General features: G+C 36.7%; 1 protein-coding gene across 13 annotated transcripts in view; it reads right to left on the bottom strand.

Moving 5' to 3' along the window:
* Positions 1-26,286, bottom strand: part of Birc6 (baculoviral IAP repeat containing 6) — a 174,909-nt gene that overhangs the window by 46,437 nt on the left and 102,186 nt on the right. For 12 of the 13 annotated variants that reach the window (XR_013113309.1, XM_076942275.1, XM_076942278.1 and 9 more), the window contains 18 exons: positions 24,342-24,452; positions 23,272-23,405; positions 20,607-20,734; positions 18,461-19,023; positions 17,197-17,372; positions 16,425-16,521; positions 16,108-16,302; positions 15,334-15,534; positions 11,931-12,210; positions 11,058-11,314; positions 10,707-10,815; positions 10,187-10,408; positions 7,983-8,763; positions 6,287-6,430; positions 5,501-5,630; positions 3,556-3,687; positions 2,585-2,752; positions 1,525-1,698 (listed from right to left, as the gene is read on the bottom strand). Coding sequence is in view for 11 of the 13 variants with exons in the window: in XM_076942275.1 (XP_076798390.1) it covers positions 1,525-1,698; positions 2,585-2,752; positions 3,556-3,687; positions 5,501-5,630; positions 6,287-6,430; positions 7,983-8,763; positions 10,187-10,408; positions 10,707-10,815; positions 11,058-11,314; positions 11,931-12,210; positions 15,334-15,534; positions 16,108-16,302; positions 16,425-16,521; positions 17,197-17,372; positions 18,461-19,023; positions 20,607-20,734; positions 23,272-23,405; positions 24,342-24,452 (4,002 nt within the window). In the remaining 2 variants the exon portion in view is untranslated. Of the gene's footprint in view, positions 1-1,524; positions 1,699-2,584; positions 2,753-3,555; positions 3,701-5,500; positions 5,631-6,286; positions 6,431-7,982; positions 8,764-10,186; positions 10,409-10,706; positions 10,816-11,057; positions 11,315-11,930; positions 12,211-15,333; positions 15,535-16,107; positions 16,303-16,424; positions 16,522-17,196; positions 17,373-18,460; positions 19,024-20,606; positions 20,735-23,271; positions 23,406-24,341; positions 24,453-26,286 lie in introns of those variants that run through there. The other variant, XR_013113310.1, reaches the window with a different exon arrangement.

Below are 26,286 nucleotides of genomic sequence, written 5' to 3'. Positions count from 1 at the left end.
GATAAACCCACATTTTAAACTTGATTCTATAGGTGATCTGTAAGTAAACTGAAATTTGAGGAACACAGTCATATAGCACATAGTTCCAAGATGTATTGTTTTCTAAAAGACCCCCCCCACAAAGATTCCTAGCATAAATATACACAAATTACACCTAATATAATTAGGAAAAGTAAATGACAATGACTTCTCTTACTAAAACCTAAAAATTATGCAACTTTGATTTACCTTTAAGTTACCTATATGATAAACAAAAAGGATAGTATGTTCATACAATAACTCAACCTTGTAAGACTAAGAAAGGAAGAATAAAGGGAATGGCTGGAGAGATGGTTCAGGGATTAAGAGCACTGGCTGCTCTTGCTTAGGATCTGAGTCTCATTCCCAGCACCCTCAAGACACCCGGCCTGTAGAAACCTGTAACTGCAGAGCGCTGGACTCTGCTTTCTGACCTCCTCGGGAACTAGGCAGACATGGTGCACCTACATACACATAAAACTAAAAAGTTAAAGGAATACTAATTACTTGTAACAAGAAAACTGAACTTAAATCATGAGAAAAATACAAAGGTTCAATGTGATCAAATGTTCCTACCATGAAATGAAGCATTAACTAAGCATTTACACAGTGAAGATTACAACAGCACACTCACTGAACAGGATGGAGCAGACACTGTGTCCTACTCATCTGTAAAGAAGTAATTGTTTAAAGCATTCACATGTTAAAATTATTTAATGGACTATACAAATAAAACCAGATAAAATCTCTTTATAGCTGTAGAAAATCTGAGCTTTGAAAGCAGTTCAATATAAAGGACCAGTAAATTACAAATTAATTTTATAACAACTATAAAATGCTAACTGAAGAAAATACTTCAAGAGGGTAAATATTAAAAAAAATGCTAACTGTGTAATTCTCAAAAAAAAAAATGTTAGAAAGAAAACCATATATACCCATCTGAAGAGATGATCTAAGATGAATTAACAGTTTCCAAATTGAAATAGCTGACTTTCAAAATTTACAACTAACTCAAATCACTGACAAAAAAGTACCATTTAATTGATATATGAAAATAACTGGTCAATTTTAATTTGAGTCATTAGCTCAATGATAGCAAAAATACTACCTTTGACCTAACAGACTAATAATCAGTTTTGGGGTGTGTGTGTGTGTGTGTGCGTGTGCGTGTGCGTGTGCGTGTGTGTGTTGGGGAGGAGGGATGCCTTGCAAATGAGTATTAGGAGACGTCAACCTTGGTTGTCATTCTTAGATACCATTGACCTTACTTTCCTGAGGACAGGGCTTCTCTTTAAAACCAATGAGAGTAGATGGCTGGCTAGCAAATGCTATAGATGGTCCTGTCCTCACCTCTTAGGATTACAAGCAGGAACCATCACACTCAGCTTTATTATGTGAATGCTGGAGACTAAACCTGATGTTCATGCTTGTGTATTAATTACTTTACTGACTGAGCTATCTTGTCACCAGTATGCTGAAAAATTTAAAGGAGTGTCATTTACATACCTTTTTCAGGGTGTAGTCTTTTGAAAGAATCTGTTTTTGACAAACTTGGATCTGTAATGACTTTTGATCCCAATTTAACAGTAAGATCTATTGAACGGTAACCTTGAGGAAGTTTTCGGTCATAGAGGAGAGTTAAAAGCTGGGCAAGTGTCATTTCTGCTGGCAATGGCTGACCTAAAAAAAATTACATAAGTTAAAATAAAATCTTAGAGGGAGACATTTTTACTTGGTTTGACTTTGTTAACTAACCATTATGTTTACTAAATCAGGTGCAAGAGTCTGGTAAATATACCTATTTCAAAACATTTTAAAATTACCCACTGGAAAGTCTACAAAAGTCAAACTGTTCCCAACATACATAAAGATTAATACCCAGAAAAAAATATCTACAGAATACCAAAGTCAAACAAATAAAAGAGCAGATATTCTAAAATCTAACATTTGCAAGTATTTTTTCATAGGGGCTTAGATAACAAATACTTTAAGATATGGGGCCCACATGACTGCATTACTACCTCTATCTAAGAATAATACATTAAACATGAGCAAACATATTATAGTAAAACTTTATTTACAGACATAGTACATAACCCACCAGCCAGCGTTTCTTGACCTCTACTGTGAACTTAGGATGTCAAGTTTGAGAAAGCATCATTCAAGTATTACTTGACAAGAAGAGTATGGCATAGCAATAATGAGTATCACATTAACAAATGAAAAGCACTGGTCAAGGATTTTATCTGGAAAGAATATATTAATTACCAATGTTCTATCTTGAAATTCTTGGCTAGAATTAAACCTACAAAACTTACTTATGCTACTTCTCCACTTTACCATCTGTGCTCAAAGCAAGGTAAAAGAGATGTAAATGTGAAAAAACAAAACAAAACTTTGTGTCACTGAAACAGACATTTAAAAGATTATTCTTCCTAAAAGCAACTGTGTAGAAAAATCTTCAGTAGGATCTCACTTATCTCAGGTAAAGCAAGATATCAAACACATGATCTCTGCATTGCTAAGTTTCAGAATTTCTCTGATGTTTACTCAGCATGAATGTTACCTGCCAAGAGTCTGTGAAACAGATGAAACACGGGGACTGTGATTATTTTGTTAGCGGTGTCTGCACTTAAGGACGTACTTCCTATTTTATCAGGAATTGCTCTTCCCCTCCTAGATGGTGGGCGAGGTGGTGTAGATGACACAGCACGTTTAGACTGTGATTTCAGCCCTAAAAGATAATAAGTGGTTACGTTTTTTACTTTTTTTTTTTTTAGCTAAGATATGAAGTAAAAATTTCTAAAAAGTTTTAATAAACTAGACATTCCTGACACCAAATCATTAATCTACTATCTATACTTCCAAGTCTACCTGATCTTTTAGACATGCCATAAATAATTTTGGCTTTCTATCTATAATTGACAAGCCGCCATCAATTAGATACATATAGCTATTCAAGCGAAAATAGTAGTTTTGGAAAAACAGGTGTAAGAGACTTCATGGCGATTTGTGATAAGGAAGGAAAATACACCAATATGCTGAGCAAGGAGCAATCCTAAGTTTACATTCTCTCTCATCCTATGTTTACCAAATACTTTTTTAATGTAGAGCCTTTTCAACAGAACTAAAAGCATCTCAATTCTGTGAAAAAATAATCCTGTAAAACTACTAATAGTCACCCTTGATATTTTTCTTCATCCAAATCCAATACTAGAAATTTCAATGTTTTATGTTTCAATGAAAACAGTATAAATGAAACAGTATAAATGAAAACTAGGAATTCTTTTTTACTTAGTTATAACATGTGCTTAAAGAAGGATGTTACACAAAGTACTTCAGTAGATTTTTTTTCAGGTATAACTCCATATTGTGATAAGGGCACTTTATCAAAATAAAGATCAGTATGTATGCTACTCATACATGTTTACCTCCTGGTGGAGTATAGTAAGCAACTTTTGGGCAATAAATAGGTTAAGTAATTCTACTGACTACCAGAGATGTCAAAATAAAGATGACAGAAAGCACAAAGCATACCAGAAGCAACAACAACACTATAGTTATCTTGAAATCCATTTTCTGTCTTAACTTTTTCTTTCTCTTCATGGTTCTTCTTTTCTTTATCATCTTTTTGCTCACTAATAAGTTTAGCTGTGATACTTGGTGTATCTGCAAGACAATACTGTGTAAAATACAGTGTTTTCTACATCATCCAGAAGGAAAGCCACAGCATTAGCTTTGTTTTAATAAGATAAGCTGCCATATACAAATCAAAAAATAAACAAGAAAAACAAACTCGTTTTAACATGCAGTTATCTTAACATATTAAAATTCTATTGTATTCTTTGTTATAGCTGCAGGGAAGCACTGCAATTTTATATAAACAATTGTGTCAGCTCTAAGGAATGTAAACTAAAAATCAGTCTTTTTCTTGCTATGACACACAGCCTCACTCTGATACTGAAACCCAATTCCCAGCTCTAGTGATCCTCCTGCTCGGACGCCAGAAACTTGTTTTGCACATATAAACCACCATAACTGGTTTAAAAGAAAATCCTTTTACTTTATTTTATAATAGTGAGCAATTTCACCCACATAGTTTAACTTACTTACTACCTACAAATGCTAACAAGTTCTCACTTTCTTCTTTTTCTTTAAACAGGAAGCACTTCACATGCTGACTGTCCTTGTGCAGGGCGCTGCTAATCCCCCTATCTATCATTCTGATTCTAAGGATCTGCTGCCTTTAACTCTGAGCTCTAATTTTCAGGTGATACAAGGACAGCTCCCACATGCTATACAGTGTGTCCAGAGGAACACTGGTCTTCCTCTTAAGAATATAGATACATATTATTTTTAAATGTTATAACATACATATTACTAGCTTACTTTTAAATCTAATCTATACATAATTGTTTTTAGGGGCAGAATGTGTTCTTCCCCAAAGCCCATTTCTAGAGAAAATTGCAGTTCTTATGAAAACAATAGTCATTTTATTCACTCAATAACTAGAACTTCTGAAAGGCAACAAACTCTAAATCTAAAGCTGATGATCACAATGCCATTAAAAGCTTTTTCTAGCTGGGCATGGTGACATGAGTCTTTAATGCCAGCACTCTGGGGGGCACAGGCAGATCTCTAATTCACAGGCAGCCTGCTCTGCAAAGTGAGATCAAGAATAGTCAGGGTTCTGTTATACAGAGAAACCCCATCTTGAAAAACAAAACAACACAAAAGCAGCTTTTCCCCTAATGCACTGCTTTATTGATTACAAGTACCTAGGGAAGACAGTTCATTCTGCTTTCTTCATCAACAATTATGAATGATAAGATAACTAGGTGATCCTCCTTTTATTCTCACGTTTGGACATTTGTCAAGTTTGCCTCTAGATTCAGAAAACACTGATTAATTTGACCTGCCACTGGTCTACTAATGCAACAACAGCATGTCCACGTGGTTCTGTGTGGGGAAATCCTATAGCGGTTTCCAGTCCACTGTTTGCATTTCTAGCTCCTGCCCTGCCATCACAAGACAGAGCTGACATCATAATTAAGATTATTATTGCCTGATGGTAATAGTAACTATTGCTAACTTTAATTATTAGTATTGTTTCTGTCCTCAAGCTTGAGGATATTTAGAATTTCCTGGTTATGAAATGGTTTCTGAGTGGGTAGAAACAATAAAAACAAAGTTATAAGGGACTGAAGAGATGACTCAGTGGCTAAGAATACTTGCTACTCTTATGGAAGACCCAGGTTCAATCCTCAGCAATTGCATGACGTCTTAGAACTGTTTTTAGCTCCAGTTCCAGAGGCTCTGGCTCTGACACACACTCAACTCTGCAGGTGCTGCATGCATGTCATACACAGACATACATATGCAGGCAAAACAACCACACACATAAACTAAAAATGAATCTTATCTTTAAGTTCAAATGCATCAAACAGGGTTAAAGAAAACTTAAAACATAAGTCTTACTTACCTGAAACTCTATCGAGAACATCTGACAATGTTGTTGAGACTGGCAAATGCAGAGTACGAAACTTATGGCCTGCTCCAAACATTGGGTGTTGGATTACATGGCTAGTTGCATTAATTCTCCCTTTATATAGCTGGTAAAAAAAAAAATTAATGAATTTAGAAGTGAGTGCTTTAGGATACATATTATGAGAAATCAATTTCAGAGACACGGAAGAATAAAAAGTTCAATAAAACATAATTTGTATATTTTATACATTTCTGGCATGCTTTGCCTAGGAATTGTTGATCAGGTTTTTAGATTGGTAGAACCAATGGTATCAAATATTCTGTGTGTCCGCAAAACAAAACCCACTATTCAAAACACAGTAGTTGCTATTCTAATATAAGAGATATGACAAGTTATCCTAAATGACGCTTATTGTCACTAAATATAAACTGCTCATTTCAGTCTGCTACATTACTAAAGAGAAGACGGGACTGGAGACACAGCTCTGCAGTGGAGAGCACTTATTCTTAGAGGACCTCAGTTTGTTCCTGTTACCTGCATAGCAGTTCACAATACCCATAACTCCAGTTCCAAAGGTTCAAACCCTGCCTCTCATCTCTTTGGGCATCAGACACGCATATGGTACACAGACAGACATTTGAGCAAGACATACATACACATAAGGTAAAAATAAAATGGAGAAAAAAAATGAGAACAGAAATCACTACAAGTTCTCCCTAAAAAAGAATGTTAAGTTCTAAGAGTTATAAGGACAAGAAGGTAATCACCAAAATTACTCACTGGGCATGGTGACTGAAGAAACATTGTCACCTTCTCATCCTCCAGCATCAACTGTAAAAATAGTCTTCGTACAAACCCTGAAATATTCCCAGATGTTGGAAGGCTACCCCTTTGAGGAGCAGTCTGAAATAGTTCACAGAGAACCTGGAAAGGCAAGAAATTTCAAAGGTAAGTGGAGATTTGCAGGCTTTTATTTTTTTAAAAAATAATCAAGAAATCAAGAATATGGATTAACAAATAAATGTATTTTAATGCATCAAGTCTGCAAATAAGAACTTAAATCTTAAAATACAGAAATACAGAAGAAGATAAAAAGTGTAAGAAACAGCCAAATGTGATGACACACAACTTTAATCCCAGCACTTAGGACAAAGGTAGGTCTCTTAAATAAACTCAAGGCCAGCAGCCTAGTCTATACACCAAGTTCCAAGAGTCTACAGAGTGAGACCCTGACTCACAAAAAAGACAAACTAAGAAACATTTCAATAGCAGAGGGGAATGCCTACTATTGATCTTTCACATAAAGAGAAGGCCTAACCAGAACTGATTTTAGTAAATATTAATCCAGCTATAATAAAAATTACTTTTTGAAAAGCACTTTGACAAGTGTGGTGGCCCATGCCTTAATCCCAGCAGTAAGAGGCAGGTCTTTGTTAAGTTTGAGGCCAGCCTGGGTTATACAATAAGAACTGAGAGAGTGGGTGTGGGGTATGGGGAATTGGTTTCTCATTAAAAACAAAGTCTTAATAAGCAACAAATGATAACGAGATCAGAAGTCAAAGGACTATAGTAACTCAGTCTTCAAAGCACAATTCAAACTTTTAAAAATTATAATTATGTCCCTGGTTCAGGCTTATAATTCAAGTATTTGCTTTTAACTACTTATATTAAACAGAGTGATTATCTGTCTAATAACTACTATTGTGAGCACTAATGTACCTTGTTTTTCCAGTCAACAAACTATATTCATAAAAATTAAAATTGTCCACCTGTATTAATAGAATGACAGGAATAAGGAATCCCCATTAACAGGGAGTAAGAGAACCTTTTTGCCTGTTCATCATAGTCCCCTATTTCAGAGAGGCTGTATTTATACCCAGTATTGTTTATACCAAGTGATGTCTGTATTCAAAAGCCCCTGATATAGGTATTACTAGACCTGATTTATATACTGAAAAACTCCTTGAACTCACAAAAGCCACAAAGCTGCAACAATCCAAACCAAAGCACCTTACTCTAAACAATTCTAGCTTGCAAAATTTTGGTCATGCAAGCTTATTACAATAAACTGTCTATGATGTTCAGAGCCTCTCCTGAAACCTACTCTTAATGTCTATGTGATCAGAGGCAAAGCAACAGTTACAGCAGTCTGTAAATCCAGTTTCAATAGCAAAAATACATTTTTTTAGTTTTGCTTTTTAACTAGGGGAGTTTTGGAAGACTGTCAGACTATAGTTAGAATGCTCATGAATTTCCAGTCACTTCATCCTAAAAAGTAATATATGTTGAGAACATATACTTCAATGGAGAGAAAAGACACTGATACTTCAATTGTGGCCTAGATTCAGATAATCGAATGTACTTAATCCCAAACTTTATTGTCACACAGCTCTTTATTAACTAATTCCAAAAATGCAGTACTTTCTCCTATTAAGAAGACCACATATTAAGTCTAAGATGGGTGTTTTTGTTTTACCTGTGCCATCAGCTTTTGGTTATTAGGATGACATGAAATACACTGCAGAAAGAAGGCAACAGTTGCGTTCTCGATAGCTGTCCGTTGCTGGGTAGTCAGTACTGTCGAAGCAGCTGAAGAATGAGAAGCTGATCTTGTGCTGCTCTGTTGTGCCCCTAAATTATGTCCTCCAGTGGTAGACCCAGAGTGACACAACAAAAACAGAAGTGCTGTCCACAGTGGGTTGACTTCAGAACCACCAAGCCAATCTTTCATAATATGACTATTGCCAACTTCAGTCAAAAACCTAAGAATAGGAGCAACTAGGTCTGCTGTGATGGGCATCTTATTACAATGCTGTGGAACGTGATGCCGCCGGAGCTTGTCCTGGGAATTATCTATTGACTGAGCAATGCTTTCTGAGTAGGAAATATGACTAAAACAAAAACTAGCCAGACTCCTCACAAGAAGGGAAGGTAACCCTGAGTCTAGCAACTGTTTAATAGCTTCTGGGGACTGAGAAGAGGAAGCAAGAGTTGCCAAGTGGGATTCAGTTAGAGCAAGAGGAGCTTGTGCATTTTTGGAGTCATCTGTCAATGATGAAGTAAGATCTTGTTTCTTGCTATCATCTGTCATGGACAGTCTATGATGACACTGCACTGGAGGAGGGGTAATTCCCATCCAGCCCATGAGCAAGGAAAAATAATTTGGATGTATATGGCACATGGAGCAAAGTAGACTGTCAACAGCTTTCTTCAAAACCACATTGCATGGAAGTGACATGGACCAATTAAAAAGTAACCTAGAGAAAGAAAAGACAGTGCATGTTTTGTTTTTAGAAAAACATTCATTGCTTGAAATTCTCCTACTGGAGATTAAATATAATGACAAAAACAATAAGAGTTTACTTGACATCTCCTTTTTTAAAAATTGGTTATTTATTTTCATTTCAAACGTTTATCCTGTTACCAGTTTTGACTCCACAAACCTCCTATCCCCTCCCCGCCCCCTGCCTCTATGAGGGTGCCACCCACCCACTCCTGCCTCAGCACCCTAGCATTCATCAAGCCTCCAGAGGACCAAAGGCCCCCTTCCCAGTGATGTCAGATAAGGTCATCCTCTGCTACATATGCAGCTGGAGCCAGGGATCCCTCCATGTGTACTCTTTGGTTGGTGGCTTAGTCCCTGGGAGCTTTGGGGGGTCTGGTTGGGTAATACTGTTGTTCTTACTATGGGGTTGCAAACGCCTTCAGCTTCTTCGGTCCTTGCCCTAACTTCTCAATTGGGGACCCCATCCTCAGTCTGCTGTTTGGCTTCGAGCATCCACATCTGTATGTTCTCCCACTCTACTCTTTTCCTTTCTGAATAGGGTCTCACTGTTGTATCCTTCACTGTCCGAAATTCACTAGGTTCACCAACTTCCTCTTTCTCCCAGTGCTAAAAACGGAGATGGGCAACCATCCCTGCCAATCTCAAACTCCGTACCGTTACTTTCCTTCTACAGTTGTACATTGAAGAAAACTGTAGAATAGCACAAAGCACTCTAGAACACCTAAAGATTTCTGATTTAAAGAAAAACTAGCAATATCACTGATCAACCTTACAAGAAAGGCTGAAGTGCAGCTCCAGGAGAAGAACATGTCAATCCTCAGCATGGAGAAAAATGGTAAGCATGAAACATCATTTCAAAAGTACTACTTTGTATTTATTATTTTCAAACTACCCTTATTATCAAAAAATTATCAATGTTTGTTGGAACACATTCCACAAAAAAAGTTGTGTGAGAATTCTGAGTGCTTGTGGAGAAACTCCAAGAAAACAAGAGCCTTGTACCCTTGTTTCTTCAGAAATCCAGAACTGCTCTTGCAGTGTGTCTGCTTCCTACTCCCAGGTGTAGTAGATAGCAGTGAGTTTACTTCAGCTGTTGTTATTCATGTGCCGCTATGGAAAAACATGTTTTTACCACCATGTGTTTGTCATTGTGATTGTATTCTTACTCAGGTGCCTCTTCATGATCCTCAGATCATAATAAACTGTCTGATGCTCTGAATAAAGTCGGCTATTGTGTGAGACTTTAGTCCACCTCATTTTTAGGCTCCATTCTCCTAGGTCCCACCACCTTTAAAGCAGTAAGCTGCAGAAACAGGCACAATACTCTACCTAACAAATGAAAATAGACAATAAATCTGCACACAAAGGAAGGGGTAAGAGTCACTCGTACTCACTCAAAGAGCTCTCGGTCTAGCAGTGCCGGCAAGTCATACTCCACAAGCAGCTCATAACTGTGCCAAAGAATCGCTGCCACGCAGTGCAAGTGAGAGGGGGACGGCATGAGAAGACCATACTCGACAGCTGACGAGCTCGGGCACATATAGTTCATTCTGCCACTTCTCTTCAAAGCAGCCATTTTTGCAGAGTCACTGACCCACTTTAGCAAGGCCTGAATTCTTAAAAAGTAAAGAAAGACTAGTAATGCCACAACTTACACTTGATATAAGTAATACCTTTATATGTGAAGTATTCCTACAAACCCAATACTGACTACAAATTCTTTAGCTCAAAAGCATTCAAAATATGTCTAAATGTATGTTATTTTATTTATTATGTAAAGCATATATATATATATATATATATATATATATATATATTTGTTTAAACATTTGTCAGGCTTTCTGAAAGGGAAAGTATTAATTCCAATTCATGAAACCATGTTTGTGATTAAATAAAAAATGTACCAACATATACCTGTCTTTAGTTCCAGGATCCTGAGTTGTACCAAGCTGGTAAAGAATATCTATTGTAGAATCAGACGACAGTCCATTCAGTCTTCCAAAAAGTAAAGGACTATTTAAATCTTAGCCAATAAAAAAAAAAAAAAAAAAAAAGAAAGAAAGAAAAACGTTGTTAAATTAGCCAGTTTAAAATGGAAAGATATTGCTTTTTTAAGTTATTCACTGAATGTCACCTGTAAATTATGAAAAAAGTTTAAAAGTAGCAAAGCTTTCAGAGAAATTCATTTCAGAAAGAATTACCAATATCAAGTATGTCCAAGCTGTGTAGGTGTGTAAAAATTAGAAGAGTAAAGTCAATAGTCACCTGTAGGATCACTGCCTGATGCTGCACAATTTCTCAGGAGAATGTCAATAAGCTTCAGGCCAATTCTAGTGGACTGCAATCCAATCTTTACAAGCACAACCTCAATGTTGGGGGAATGCATCCCACAGTATGGTGACATCAGTAAGGCAGCACACGTCTGTAGCAGGTTGGCAGTAGGGGCAGCTGCACTGGCCATCATCCCTTCTAGATCACTTATATGTGTAAGGCAGTGATGTAATAACCGTAACCATCCAATGCTAAAATACAGAAAGTACAGGTGCAGTAATATAAGTAGCTCAAATTATTACAGATATTTTCCATAAACTTATTACATAAATCTCAACTTTACTACTTCATTGTTATACCTCAACAAAATTACTACATTAGACCTAATAGAATAGGTACTACATAAGCAACTACAGAACAACATAAGATGTTTCTGGAAAGGGGAAGGGTGGGGAGGGACGAGAAGGGGTCTCCTTATGTAGCTGTGAATGTCAAGAAATTCATTAAGTAGACCAGGCTTGCCTGGAGCTCACAGAAATCCACCTACTTTTGCCTCCCAAGTGCTGAGATTAAAGGTGTGCACCATCACCCCTGGCTAGGATGAATAATTTGAAAACAACCAGAGAAAGCATTTTTTTAAGAATAAGAAATAGCCGGGCGGTGGTGGCACACGCCTTTAATCCCAGCACTTGGGAGGCAGAGGGAGGCAGATTTCTGAGGTCGAGGCCAGCCTGGTCTACAGAGTGAGTCCAGGACAGCCAGGACTACACAGAGAAACCCTGTCTTGAAAAAAAACAAAACAAAACTAAACAAACAAACAACAAAAAAAAAAATAAAAACAAGAATAAGAAATAAAACGATACATACCTTGTTTTGGAAACTTGATCTTCAGATGGAAGAAAGGGATTATTAACTGTGGCCGATGAGGTGGTACCAAAAGCAGTAAGGCCTAGTAATTTAATCTGTGAAAGGCCTAGTGTGCTGGCATCCCGAGGACGATGCAGTCTGAGGCAGACAGCAGAAGCTACCTCAGCTTTGACGAGCTGAATTTTTATGTAGGTGAGACCACTTGTGACAACAGGTGTAGACAAAGGGAGCATATTAACACCATCTGCACTTACTTCAACAGACACTGACGACGGGCAGGCTGCAGGAAGAGAAAACTGAACCGTAAAAAAACTGTAGTAGATGCTACACTCTAGCACAAAGTACACTAATCCAGCAACTTTCAGATGCATACACTATGCACTCACTGAATGCACTAAACACAAGCATTCATCATCGTTTTGGACATTTTTAAAAACTATGACCTTCAATAATTAAAATAATCATAAATATTGAAATATTCACCTAAGGAAAGAGGAACTATAGAACTTATATCTGGATAAGTTGTTGTATGTATTATATACTTACAAAAGGTAGAATAAACCAACTTAGTGGGCAATTACTTACTATCCCTGTTCTATCAAAATTGTCATGAACATAACACAGTTTTAAGACTGGTTGTTTAACATTTCTATATTAATGTTCATTTTGATTAGAGACCTGTTTGCTCCTGACAGCTTCCTGTCTTGGATTCTAAGAAGAAATTGAGCATCTTTGGAGTTACTCCAGCTATGGGGAGACAGCCACTAGGCAAGAATTGCCTCTTTCCATCTACAGACAAATTACTGTCCAGAAAAGGACACACTTGCAGAATAGTCGACTGATTATATCTGTCTAGACAGAGTAATCAGCCCTTAATAATTCTGCATCACTAAGGTCTGTCAGATGATCCTGGGCCAGAAGGCTGAAGATCAGATGCTCCAACGTTCGGTAGTATAGGAGCTTTTCAGGTGTTCAGGGTCTCTATAAATTGGCTAAGTTTTAGAAGCTATGCTTTGTGCTTCCCATAATTTCAGTTAACTCAGTCATTCTGGATTTCTGATGGGGTTGAAAACCTATTGTCTCATATCCAATTCTGGCTATTCACTTTGTGAGAAAAGATCTGAGTAGATGGTCTTCAGCTGACATTCATTCTAAAGCCAAGAAAAAAGCCAAGTTCAGAACTAAGTGTGTTAGTTAGGAGAGATGACAGAGGTTCTGGTTAGTCAACAAAATGATGGACTGGGTATTAGGACTATCTTGTACCTCACTGATACAAATAGGCATAATTATGCTCTAATTGTATTTAGAGAGAAAAGTTTTATTTTAACATGACGGGTGATATGTAGAAGGAGCTAAGGGGGAAGGAGTACCGAGAGGAAGAGAAGGAGTAAGGAGAGGAGAAGAAAGAGAGGAGAAGCTAGGTGATGAGAGAGAGAAAGAGAGAGAAAGAGGAGGGGGCATGGAGGCAGATGTTCACGTGTCTCCACCAGTCAAAGACAGTTGATATATCTATGTTGGGTATTGGGTTACACTTCTGATTGAGCAATACCAAACTTATAAAGTCTTTGATTAACATTTTTTAAAAAAATTGTATAAAAGCAAAAAGGAAAAGGGGGCATGGGAGAGGGGTTTTCTAGGGAGGGGAAATGGGATGGCATCTGAAATGTAAATAAAATATCCAATAAAAAATAAATAAAATAAATGAAAAAAAAAAAAAAAGACTGGTTGTTTAAAATAACTTGAGAAGAAGAGTATAGTAATTACCAATTGGTTCAATACTTTATACTGTAATTTGCAACACTGTGTTTAAAGTCACAGCTAATTTTAAAACTGGTTTCACCTTTAATTTTGTTTGCATTTTAATCCTTAACCAAACAGTCTCAAAATTGAAAAGTAAAACAATTTTTGTCACTTAAGAAGTGCCAGTGAGGGAACAACTGGCAACTCCTAACAGGGACATTCTGCTCCCAGCATAGCACAGATGCCTATGGAACAAACATATGTATCAAAGAAAAATCTTTAAAATTGGTTTATTTTTCATACTTAAAAAATATACTTTATTTTTCTACTAAGTAAAATTTTATTAACTGTCAACTAAATGTCAGGGTTACACTGAGGGTGAAAAATAATTTAAAAATTTTATAAACTGAAACCTCAAAAATATTTCAAGAAACTAATAGCTGTATTTTACATGAGCAATACAATGTAAGAAATCAAACAACTAAAATTCTTACCGCCATTTAATAATTCTATTCAATTTTCACTAGAACATATAGTCCCTGCCCGAATCCACCAGAAAGTTATGTTAGTTAAGCATGTATAAATACCAGCTTTCTCTACCTATACTTTAGGTACTTTAGGAACTTGAGTTCCTAATTCTCACATGCAAAATCTGTCCACATTAACACAAACTGTTCTCCTTCCAAACAAAAGCTTTCACCTTTCAGATCATACTACACCTGAATTGCAGCTTAGAACTTGATGCAAACCTTAATAGGAAAGGACCCCATCAATGAACTGTATCACTAGATCATGTCACTGTTTCTACCTGAAAACTAGGTTCCTCTCGCTGTTCATGCACATGACACCCATGCAGATGCTCAACTGTAAATTCTTCCTGCGGAAGCCTAAGTAGATAGGAATACTGGCCTATGCTAGCCTGTTAAGAAGTACTATGTCTTGTAAAATAGTTGATGACCTGCTCAAGTAAGGTTTTAGTATATGTTATTTTTATTTTATTTCAGCTGGTAACACAGGCTGACCTCAAGCTCAAAAAATGTGCTCCCTCATGGTCCCATGACATGAAATTATAGGCACATGACATTATGCCTGACTTTCACCTTATATTAATTATATGAGAATAGGTTATCATTTAAATAATAACTAGATTACTGTCTACCTTTTAAATAAAATTATTCTTCTAAACTCACTAAGAATCTATAAAATCTCCCCAAGTTTTTCATCCAACTGAATAACATTGGATAACAATGAGAAACTGAGCACAAATGAACATAACTGTCTCAATATAAACTGTGAGTAGGCGGAAAGAACTTAAGTGACTTCAAAGTGGAAAATGTTAGCAAGCACTGTTACTGAATATGCTACAAAACATTCTGTCTCTACTCAATCGGGAACTGATTTTCCAAATATTTTAAGAAATTTACCTTAAAATGTTTGATAAATTATATTCAATTAAGAACCAAGTGAATTATAATATACAGAAGAAAGGCAGGCAGGCAGGCAGGCAGGCAGGCAGGCAGGCCGGCCGGCCCACACTGATTAAATGTGCCCACACATGTGCACACGATCTAACACCAAAGGTGAACACAGGAGGGCTTGCTGGAGAGCACTTCCTATCTTCACCTGTCTCTACCTGTTACTCATGATTCCTCACAGTACTCACTTGCAAGAGATGCAAGGTGAGGCTGAATATGTATCTCCTTCAGCAACACTGCTGATGGAAGGTGGATGGTGAGGTCACACCAAGCTTCCTCTGGCAGAAAGATATAGGACCAAGCAGCAGAACGAGCTCTTCGATGGGGCGGGGTGGCTTGCAAGAGCACCTCGGCCGGCTGGGCCGTGGGACTACTAGAAGTGATTGTACCTATAAGAAAACATTGTAAACACCATATAAACATCTAAAAAGGATGCAGGAAAACACAAGAAATACTCTGATATACTATATTAAACTATAAAAATGAGCAGAAAATAAATGTCTGCTGGAATTGCTACATGGTCAGTCACCAAGCACGATCAAAGCAGTCCCAAAACAGCTAGTCAACTGTTTATTATTCCGATGACAAATAACAATTAGTGACCACATGTCTAGGGGAATTTTTAAATTAAGTAGAAAACTCTTGAGGACTATTACTTTCTTTAAAAATGAAAATAATGATCTTTATTCCTCAGATATTCATGAACCAGCAATAAGAAAAGCATGAAAGAAACGCGGTATGAAAGAATAAACACTTGAAGAAAGACTAACACTTGAAGACAGAACTGACCTAAAAATGTTGTAGTTAGTAGAATGTTTTGGTACCAACAGCCTAAAAAAGGAGCTTTTTATATTTAAAACAGCACTAATCTAACATCAACTTGTGCCAACAACTAATTTTACTTCACCTCATCAGAACACTAAGTTGGGTCATAGTAGAAAGAGGCAGGACCACTGTCTTACCAAGGGGTGCAAAGTTATGGATGCCTTCTGCGTTGTCAGGCTCAGAGGCCAGGATCCTTGTTTTCAATGTGCTATCAACAGCTTTATTTGGACCAGAATCAAGAAATTTCATAATAGTTGATACCATACTTCTTGCGGTGTTCACAATAGCCCTTGTACTGGTAACCATATTGTTGCAGATAAGCTGAACTCCACCTAAACTCACAAAGAATATTAAATAAAAACAATCCTAGCAACAAGACTGGGCATTAAAAGTGAAAATTCAGAGTACAAAAATAACCACGCTAAAATGACAGCACATGAGATTTGTTTCTTACCCATATCATGGAATGCTTTCAATGCATCACTAGTATCCAACACTCTTAAAATAAACCACAACAATGGTTCAGACAACTGGCAAGTAGCAAGAGAACCCTAAAAAGTAAACAAATACGACATGATTTTATAAGTTCCCGTGAATCTGGACAACTACATTTTTTAATATGATCAAAATATACTATATAAAATTACCAGTGAATTAATTAAAACATTGTATTAGAATGAAAATTTATAGCCGGGTAGTGGTGGCGCATGCCTTTAATCCCAGCACTTGGGAGGCAGAGGCAGGCGAATATCTGAGTTCGAGGCCAGCCTGGTCTACAGAGTGAGTTCCAGGACAGTCAGGGCTATACAGAGAAACCCTGTCTTGGAAAAACCAAAACCAAAACCAAAAAAAAAAAAAAAAGAAAGAAAAAGAAAGAAAATTTACCCTAAAACCCTTTAATTAAAAAGAAATAAAGATGAATTTTGAAGAATTGTCCCTCTCAAGTAGTTCTGTGTAACATCTCAGGAAACATCCTGCTGGTTAACGATGCTCTCTCAGGGAAAAGGAATAGTGGGACTTTCCAGAATTTTTTATTCACTTTTTCTATCTCTGAAGTCACTGCTGAAGATACCATACCATAAAATTTTATTCTTCAATTCTATTAAAACTGAAACAAGATTTACTTTGCTCATGCACAGCTGCTTGCTTTTCCAATACATTCATGGATACTCTTAATTTCTCTGATATGAAATTGTCTACTTGCATTGCTGCTGGATTGAACGTACTTGTCTGCCCATGTATCCACAGGCCATGTAGGTCAAGATTGGCTGCAACATCATGTGGACTGTAGAGGCTTTCTTACTAAGTGTTGTCAATATGGTGAATAATCCATCTCCAACTGATATGGCATCTAACCCACCATGAAAGTTTTCATGTTTGGTGAGATGTAAACCACTTGCACCTAGTTTAATAGAAGATTATACATTTTGTAAAGTATATACATAAAAAACAATAAAATTTTAACAGTTTAAAAAAACAGTTTTTTTTTAAAAAAATTAAAGAATATAAGTCTCTTCACTTTTTCACAAACAGAAACGTAGATACAAACACACACACCCTTATAAAAATTAAAGTATCTGTAGAGGTATCCAATAAAGTACTGGGTGTAGTGTCTTAAATGGGATCTCCCACTGCAGGCTAATATAAAAAGGGTCCTATTATGTAAATAAGAGAACATCACTCTAAATGACAGCACTGAATCAAGAAGAAAATAAAGGGTTTGGATTAAGAGCACTGTCTCTTCTTCCAGAGGACCCAGTTTTGATTAACTGCACCCACATGGTAAGTAGCTCACAATTGTCTATAACTGCAGCCCCAGGGGATCTGAACCATTCTTCTGGTTCCCTGAGAGCATAGCATGCAGGTGGTGCAGACATATAGTCAAGTAAACCATATACACATGAAATAAAACTGGGGAGGGAGAGAATATTAGTGGACAGAAAATGTATCAGACATAAACTTTGTTACATTTTGTTAAAATCTTTAAAAATTCTTAATTTCCAAATGGTAGAAAAGTTAAACAATGACATGTAAAAGTATAATGACACACGTCATAAAAGCATGCAGGAATGGGCCACATTCTGCTGTTATGTAATACACTGAAGAATTACAGGTACTTAAGACAGATGTCTTAATCTTGTTTTTTCTTTTCTTTTTGGAGACAGTGTCTCCCTAGTTAACATTAAACTCACTAAGTATATCATGCTGAGTTTAAACTGACATAACCCTCTTCCTTTTCCTCCTGAATGCTGGAATTAAGGGCATTGTGCCACAATGCCTAGTTAATCTTAATTTCTTATTCAAGTTATTAAGATTTTCTCAGAATTTTTGAAACTGAAGATACAATCTCTTGATAGCATATTTCCTGTAAAGCCACTCTATGAAAGTATTCACTAATAGCATAAGTTGTTAAAACAATACAAAACAAAAAAGGTTATAAATATCGGTATAATACCAAGAAAAGATTAGATTAATATTCCAAATACATACCAATTATCATTGCCATGGCACTGCTATTACACAGGCCTAGAGCAGACAAAATCTGGCTCATAATTTGCTGGTTGGCTAAGACTAAGTCAGCAACATACGCAGGAGACCCTGGAACGCTGGTACTGCTTCCATTGACATCTTTGCCTCCTGAGACTTTTTCTTCATCTGAAACACTATCTGTTGTATTGGTGGTCACGGACACTCTTGCGCTGTATTCCCTATTGCTTGAAAGAGGCAGCTGTACTAAAATGTTAACAAGTTTTAACAAATCAAACATGAGTTGATCTCTTGTCATTTCACCACAAACAGCTTTTGCATCACCTGGGCGAATGAGGTTAGCAAAGAGTCCCCCAAAACAAGCTCGAGCACCAACAGAGCTATCTGATCCACTTCTGGACATGACTTTGTCTGAGCAAGTGATGTAATGATGCACCAAGAAGGTGACAGACTCTATCACAGCGGAAATAGTACTAACTGAGACAACTTCAAAGTTCTGCTCCAGAGTAAACTCTAACAGCTTCACTTGGGCATCAAGAGGTCCTTGGCCTGTCTGGAAGGCACCCCTGCAGAGACAGAGAAAAACAGAGGATTAAAAATTAAATCACTTTAAGTAACTCTAACTAACTATACCATACTTCTTCATTTAGCAGTTCTTCAACCTTACACAAGTTTTCTGCTTATCTGCATTTTATTATACCAACGCAAAAATGGCTTCCCTTCTAAATTGAAAAGAAGAGAAAAATACAGGTATATTAAATTAGCTCAAAGTAACAGACTAAAAGATTTTTATGTGACAAACAGACTTCTATAATGATCACTCATGTATTATGGGGACACTGGCTAACCACATAGTTTTATTTGATATCTACATATTGACAATACTGTTTATCATACATCAAAAGTTTTTTTTTTTTTTTTTTTTTTTTTTTTTTTTTTTAAGAACTCAGTGGTTGGCTCAGAGAGATGGCTTAGTGGTTGAGAGCACTGATCGCTCTTCTAGAGGTCCTGAGTACAATTCCCAGCAACCACATGGTGGCTCACAACCATCTGTAATGAGATCTGGTGCCCTCTTCTGAAATGCAGGCATACATGCAGGCAAAATACTGTTTATAAAATAAATAAATATTAAAAAAATAAAGATAAAAATAAAGTTTTATTTTAATCTAGAAATTTCTTAAATTTATTCTTTTAACATGCTGCATACTTAAGTTTTTATTACAAGTCCTATAAGAAATTGTACCATTACATTCATTTTTGAGCTAACTTTCTTTGGTATATCAGTATTACATATTTTTAAAAATCACCCTTATTTCTCTCTAAAGATTCTAAGTAATTCTTTGGCTCAGAGGTAGAGTGCTTGCCTTCTATGTATAAAGCAGGCCCTAGAGGATTATATAATGAAGATAATGACTCAGTGTTACCTGACTACCTGTGATACTAAAATAGTCAATGATTTAAAGAATTAACACAGCATGACAACAATTTATTCTTTTAGCATGGTGCATACTTTTGTTTCTATTTATGACTTCTATAGGATATGGAACTGTTACTTTAATTTTTGTTCTATCTTTCTTTGGCATATTAGTATTATATATTTTAAAAATCTGTCCTTATTTTTCTATATATTTCATAAAAATTTAAGTAATTTTCTTGTTGTTTACTTGGTTGTTCAGACAGGGTTTCTCTGTGTAGCCCTGGCTGTCCTAGAACTCGCTCTATAGACCAAGCCAACCTTGAACTCACAGAGCTCCACCAGCCTCTGCCTCCACAGTGCAGAACTGGGGTTAAGGTGCACATCACCACCACCTTGCTGAATTTAAGCAATTTCAAATAACTTTCAGCTAAAAACTATAACTAAGCTACAAGATTATTGAAACATCAGTGGAGCTTTGAGGTACCACATTCTTACAGTAACAGAACCTGGAAGATCTGCAAAAAGAATCTATAGTGAAAAGAAATGAAAATGACAAAAAAAAAAAAAAAAAAAAAAAAAAAAAAAAAAACACTCAGTGAACTCTCCCTCCACAGCCCCTGACTGTCCTCTGGCCTACTAAAACCACAATTAACATTGAGGGGAAGTGTGTTTCTTGGATCCCACATTTACTTTTACATGAGGACATGTATGGAAGTACATGCTATAATTTACCTTTCTGTGGACAGTATGTGAATTAACTTGAGCAAAAGTTCACTGAATATCTGAGGACATGTTGAAGAAAGATGCACTTGTAGTCGCGTGAGAAATTCTTGCATAGCTTGTGTAGCTGTTGGACCAACCTGAAGAGAAATGCATATCCACTAAAAACTACTGAGTGAGACCAACGGCGTTCTCAAATGTCAAGAGTAAAGGTATGAGCTAGAGTGTCAGAATGCTTCATAGGAAAAACAAAATTTTAACAGTGACAGGCGAAAGCAAATTCACATTTTAGGTCTTCACAGATTTACTATAAGTTAAAATGAAGATTCTATTACTAACCATATTTCTTTGTGATTATAACAAAAAAGATTTCCTTCAATGAACAAATGTCTTTGTAACACTTCCCAAACTACAAGAACATTTTGCACTGAATTTTATGAACAACCTTATAAAAAAATGTGATCCCTAAAGAAAACTATTTTGGAGCTAGGGATATGGTTCAGTGACTAAGAGCACTGGCTGCTCTTCCACAGGACCTATGCTCCATTTCTAAAATCTGCATAGTCGTTACTAATTGTCTATGTAAGTTCTAGTCCCAAGGGATCAGAGGCCCTCTTCTGACCTCCATGGGCACCAAGCATGCCTCTGATGCATAGACATACATGCAAATAAAACATTTCTGCACATAATATTTTAATAAAAAACAAAAAGCAGAATTAGATTTAGGTTAACTGACTCACCAATGGTCATGTTCTCAATGCCCAGTAAAGCCAAGAGCTATAAGAACCTAACAACATGACAAAAAGCAATAAACTCTATAACTAAAACATCTACACCAAGTTCTAAAACCCTGCTTTCCCAAACTTCTTTCTCATCAATAAAATAAGTAATAGAGACCAGGTGTGGGGAGAGCTGGGTGAGAGGACCAGGATAGGGAATAAAATCAGAGGCTGGGGCTGGGTTGCATCTCTAGGACATGCCAGAGACCAGGGATCAGGGAGAGCCCCAGGAGTCTATGGGGTGACTCTAGTAGTAGGGGATATGGAGCCTGAAGTGGCACCTCCTGTAGCCAGGCAGGGCTCCCAGTGGAAGGATAAGAATACCAACACACACAGAAAACCAACCCAAAATCTGTTCTGCCTACAAGAACTGGAGGGACAAAGATGGAACAGAGACTGAGTGAAGAACCAACCAATGACAGGCCCAACTTGAGACACAGCCCATGTAAGAGACCCAATCCCTGACACTATTATTGATACTCTGTTATACTTTCAGATAGGAGCCTAGCATAACCATCCTCTCAGAAGCTCCACCTAGCAGCTGACTGAAACAGATGCAGAGATCAACAGGCAAATATTGTACAGAGCTCAGGGAATCTTGTGGGAGAGTTAGGGGAAGGACTGAGGGACTCAGAGGGGATACAAACTCCACAGAGAGACCAACAGAGTCAATTAACCTAGACCCTGGAGAACTCCCAGAGACTGAACCACCGACCAAAGAGCTGGACCTAGACTCGCCTCCCTGCAAATTGGTAGCAGCTTGGTCTTCATACAGGTCCCTCAACAACTGGAGCAGGACCTGTCTCTGACTCTGTTGCCTGCCTGTGGATCCTGTTCCCCTAACTGGGCTGCCTTGTGTAACCTCACTGGGAGAGGGTGTGCCAGGTCCTGCAGTAACATGATGTGCAGAGTGGGTTGGTGGGGAGGAGGGGAGTATATCCCCCTTCTTAGAGGAAAGGAGGAAAAGAGGAAGGGTAAAGGGACTATGTAAGGTGGCGGGAGCCAAAAGGAGAGGGGTGGGTGCGATCAGGATGTAAAGTAAATAAATTAATAAATTAATGGAGAAAAAAATGAGTGATGGTAATCAGCACTCAATGAGCAGACCACACTTCAGATTAAGGACACCTTTGCAGAATTCCTACATAGTGGTCTTTTGTATTAGGCTAATTTGCTTGGATAGAAAAATAATACAATTCTAGAGCAATTTATAAAAAGTAGGACACAACAAAAACTACATTATTTTACATTTTTTTTTACATTATTTTACATTATTTTAGAATTGTGTAACAGTAATTGCTAATTCTCCCCCAAAATTATAGGACTCTTAGTCATTTTTCTGATATAAAACCAAGATATATAGTAAGATTAATTTTTTAAAATATCTTCTACTGTCTTTATGCTAAAAAATGATTTGACCACTAAAATTATTTCACCAAGAAACGATTAAGTAGGATTCCTTAGACAGCAGCAGTACATTACAATATAAATAAAACTGGTATGAAGGGGCTCTACAATGAGATGCATAAAGCTTATTCCAGAGCAGTACTTTTGGGTTTTTATTTTTTTGGTTAGGGAAAATTATTAATATCATAAGATGACTAAAATTAATTATCAGTCTTAATAATTATTCAAAACAATAGCTGGGCACAGTGGCTCACACCTTTAATCCCAGCACTCAGGAAGCAGAGGCAGGCAGATTCACAGCATGGTCTACAAAGTTAGTTCCAGAGCAGCCAGAGCTACATAGTAAGACTTGGTCTCAAAAAACAAACAAACAAAAATCTGTGTAGAGAAAAACTTACTATCTATCTGTCATGAAGGCTACTTTAAAAGAATTATACTTTACAAATCTATTTACTGAGAAGCCTGAACACATTAGTAGCTAAAGACTTTATTACCTGTGGGCTGTGCTGATTCGTCCCATGTGGACTGGTACCAGAAAGAAATTTCACTAACACATGAATAAGGTTTGGATCTGAAACCAACAAATGAGCCGTAGTCTCCTGAGTTCCAATAGAACTGCTAGAACCAGCTATTAAAAAAAAAAAAAGAAAAGAAAAGAAAAAAGAAAAGGAATGAATAACTCCTAGCAATAATGAAATGTAGTATTTATATGTAAGTTTCCATTGCAAAACATAATGCCACATTCCTTCTTAAAACAGATTCAATCACTTGGGCTGGTGGTCCAAAAAAGTAATCCCAGTTACTGAAGATGCTGGGGCAAGAGAAAAAACGAGTTGTTTAAGAACTGCTAGAGCTACAGACATATTTCAAAGCCACAAAGAGCAAAAGTAAAAGGAGCATTGTGAACAGAGTACTACCTACAGTAGAATATCTGTTTCACATACAAGAAGCCCAGGTTCAATATACTCAGAAGACTGACCTGGATACCATTCTGTTTCTCATATTCCACATGTCTCTTCTTACCTCCCTTCAGATTGTGAAAACATACGAGTACATCTTTATTTGGTACACAGACAAGTGGAAAGAACTTAACTCTCAAATGTCCTGGGGTAGAGTAACAACTCCGTTTCCAGAAACAGAAAAAAATATACTTACTTGAGAATTTTTAATTCAGTCCTCTAAGATAAATTGAGAGAAGACCTATTCCTTTTTGTCATCTACAGGTTATATTCTGTGAACTGTGGATAAGTAACACATTCTCTGCTCTAACTTAATCTTCAGTATCATATAGACATATGGGAAATACAATTCAAATCAGAAAGTAGAAAAATACTTTAAGTATTACTGTAAAAGGTGTTCTATTAAATGAAGTTATAGTTAAATAAACATGAAATCATCCAAATATTGATAAAATGTAGAAACTAAAAAAAAAACAAGAATGAAATAAAAAGCAATGAATCCTTAGATTAATACTTCATTTTCTGGAATGACATACATTAACAATATAATATCAGAAGAATTAAAGTATATGACAGAGAACAATATAAATAAATTTTGAACTTACAATTGAGCTGCATATTCGTCATGAGTGTTAAGCTATGAAGCACAAGGCACCATGTCCGGAGCAAAGTATTTGGATACCATGCTAGCACTGTGAGGAAGCTAGTTATTGATGCTACATAGAAAAAGAAAAAAAAATGTATTTAGTTGGGATAACTGAATGTTTATTAATGAATAAAAACAAAATACAAATTATTTCTTCACAATTAACATGTTAACTAGTATTTTCAAAATCCCCCCAAATTATTCTCCACTAAATAAAATAAAACTCTAAGAGCTGGTAACAAGGGGGCTAAAGAGAGAGTTCAGTGGGTCAGAGCACTCACTGCTCTGCATAAGATTCTCACAAGATCACAATTGTATGAACTCCAGTTCCAGGAAAGCCTAGATCTCTTCTGACCTCTGTGGGTCCCAACACACTCACACACAGACACTCAGGAGCACATACATATTGTAGGAACTCAATAACAAGACAAGTTTAAAGCTCACCATGTGACATACAATGAAATGTTATCATTACAAATCTGATGCACTTTGTCAACATTCTTTAGAACAAAAATCTTATAAAAAGGCACCTCAAAAAATCTGAGATACTGCAGACCAATCAAAAACAATGTTACTTCAGAAGAAAAGAGCAAATTCAAACTACATAAGTAACTTGGGAGACAGACAGAAAGAAGTGATAGTAGCTGGACAAGTCTAACAAGTTACACAGTGCCCATGTATACAGCAGACTGCAAAACTAGGGCCCAACCCTCCCTTTAAAGCACATAGAGATGCTGCTGACAGCTGTTAAGGAAGGAAACAAGAGAAGGTTGGAAGAACTGGAATGCCAAAAGCTTAAAACAACAACTAAAACAAAATGGACTTTAAAATCCAAAACAAATGGACCATTTTATTGACCCAAATAGAAAAATTTCCAAGTTCAACAAATAGAATCATGGGAAATGTTCATCTTTACACCTCTAATTAAATGTTGATAAGCCTGTGTATCTAGAAAAGAGTCTTACTAAAGAAAAACAAACAGAAAGAAAAGAAGTGACATGTGCTTCTAATTTTAGGCTACAAAGCTTGTCAAGGACAAAGGAGAAAAGGAGGGAGGGAAGGAAGATAGAAGGAGAAGAAGAAGAGAGGAAGCAGGAAAGAAAGGGAACACTCAACACTCCAGCTTTTATTCTATGTGTTTACCATTTATTTATTTTATGTGTATGAATGTTTGCCTACACATACACTATGTATCACATGTGTACCTGGTTGTTCAAAGAGGTGTGGTGGAATCACCTAGAACTGGATGAATTATAGATGGTTATAAGCCACATGAAGCTGGCTAGGAACCAAACTTGGGTTCTCAGCAAGAACAACAAATCTCTCCAGTCCCCGAAAGTCAGCTTTTAGAAAGCATTCTGTGGTCAACTATGAAAATGGTTGACTATTTCCTCACAAAAATCATGCTATAGTTTCAAATTTTCCTGTTTATTTTGAGAGCACCCAGAATACTGTACAGGCCAAGATGGATAAAGGCCTATCTACACATCACCAAGCATACACAAGATGCAGCTCTGAAGAAACAATGTGTACCACCTGACTTTACAACTGTGGAGTTGGTAGTGTGCTGAACTCAAGGGACACAGGGTGAGAGCTCCAGAAAGACAGATACATTTTAGTTAAATGCATAAAAACCAAAAACACAATCAAAACAAAACAAAAGTAATGCTCAACAAAGGAATTAAGGTGTGGAGTGTCAGGATATTGTACAGACCCAAGTAAACAAATAACCAAGACACATTCCTGTACTTACAGACCTCATGGTGGAATTAACCCAAACATGAGCTTCCTGTGCTATAAGAGAAAAGCCTTACTAAAAAGAAAAAATAATTCCACAACAGCAGAAACACAGAAGAGAGCCCCAGAGAACAAAGGAATAAAACCTTCAGTGTGGAAAAGAATAC

Source organism: Arvicanthis niloticus, chromosome 11 (assembly GCF_011762505.2).
Source record: "Arvicanthis niloticus isolate mArvNil1 chromosome 11, mArvNil1.pat.X, whole genome shotgun sequence".
NCBI lineage: Eukaryota > Metazoa > Chordata > Mammalia > Rodentia > Muridae > Arvicanthis > Arvicanthis niloticus.
Note: the sequence above shows the minus strand (reverse complement) of the source record. Positions and strands in the feature narration are given on the sequence as shown.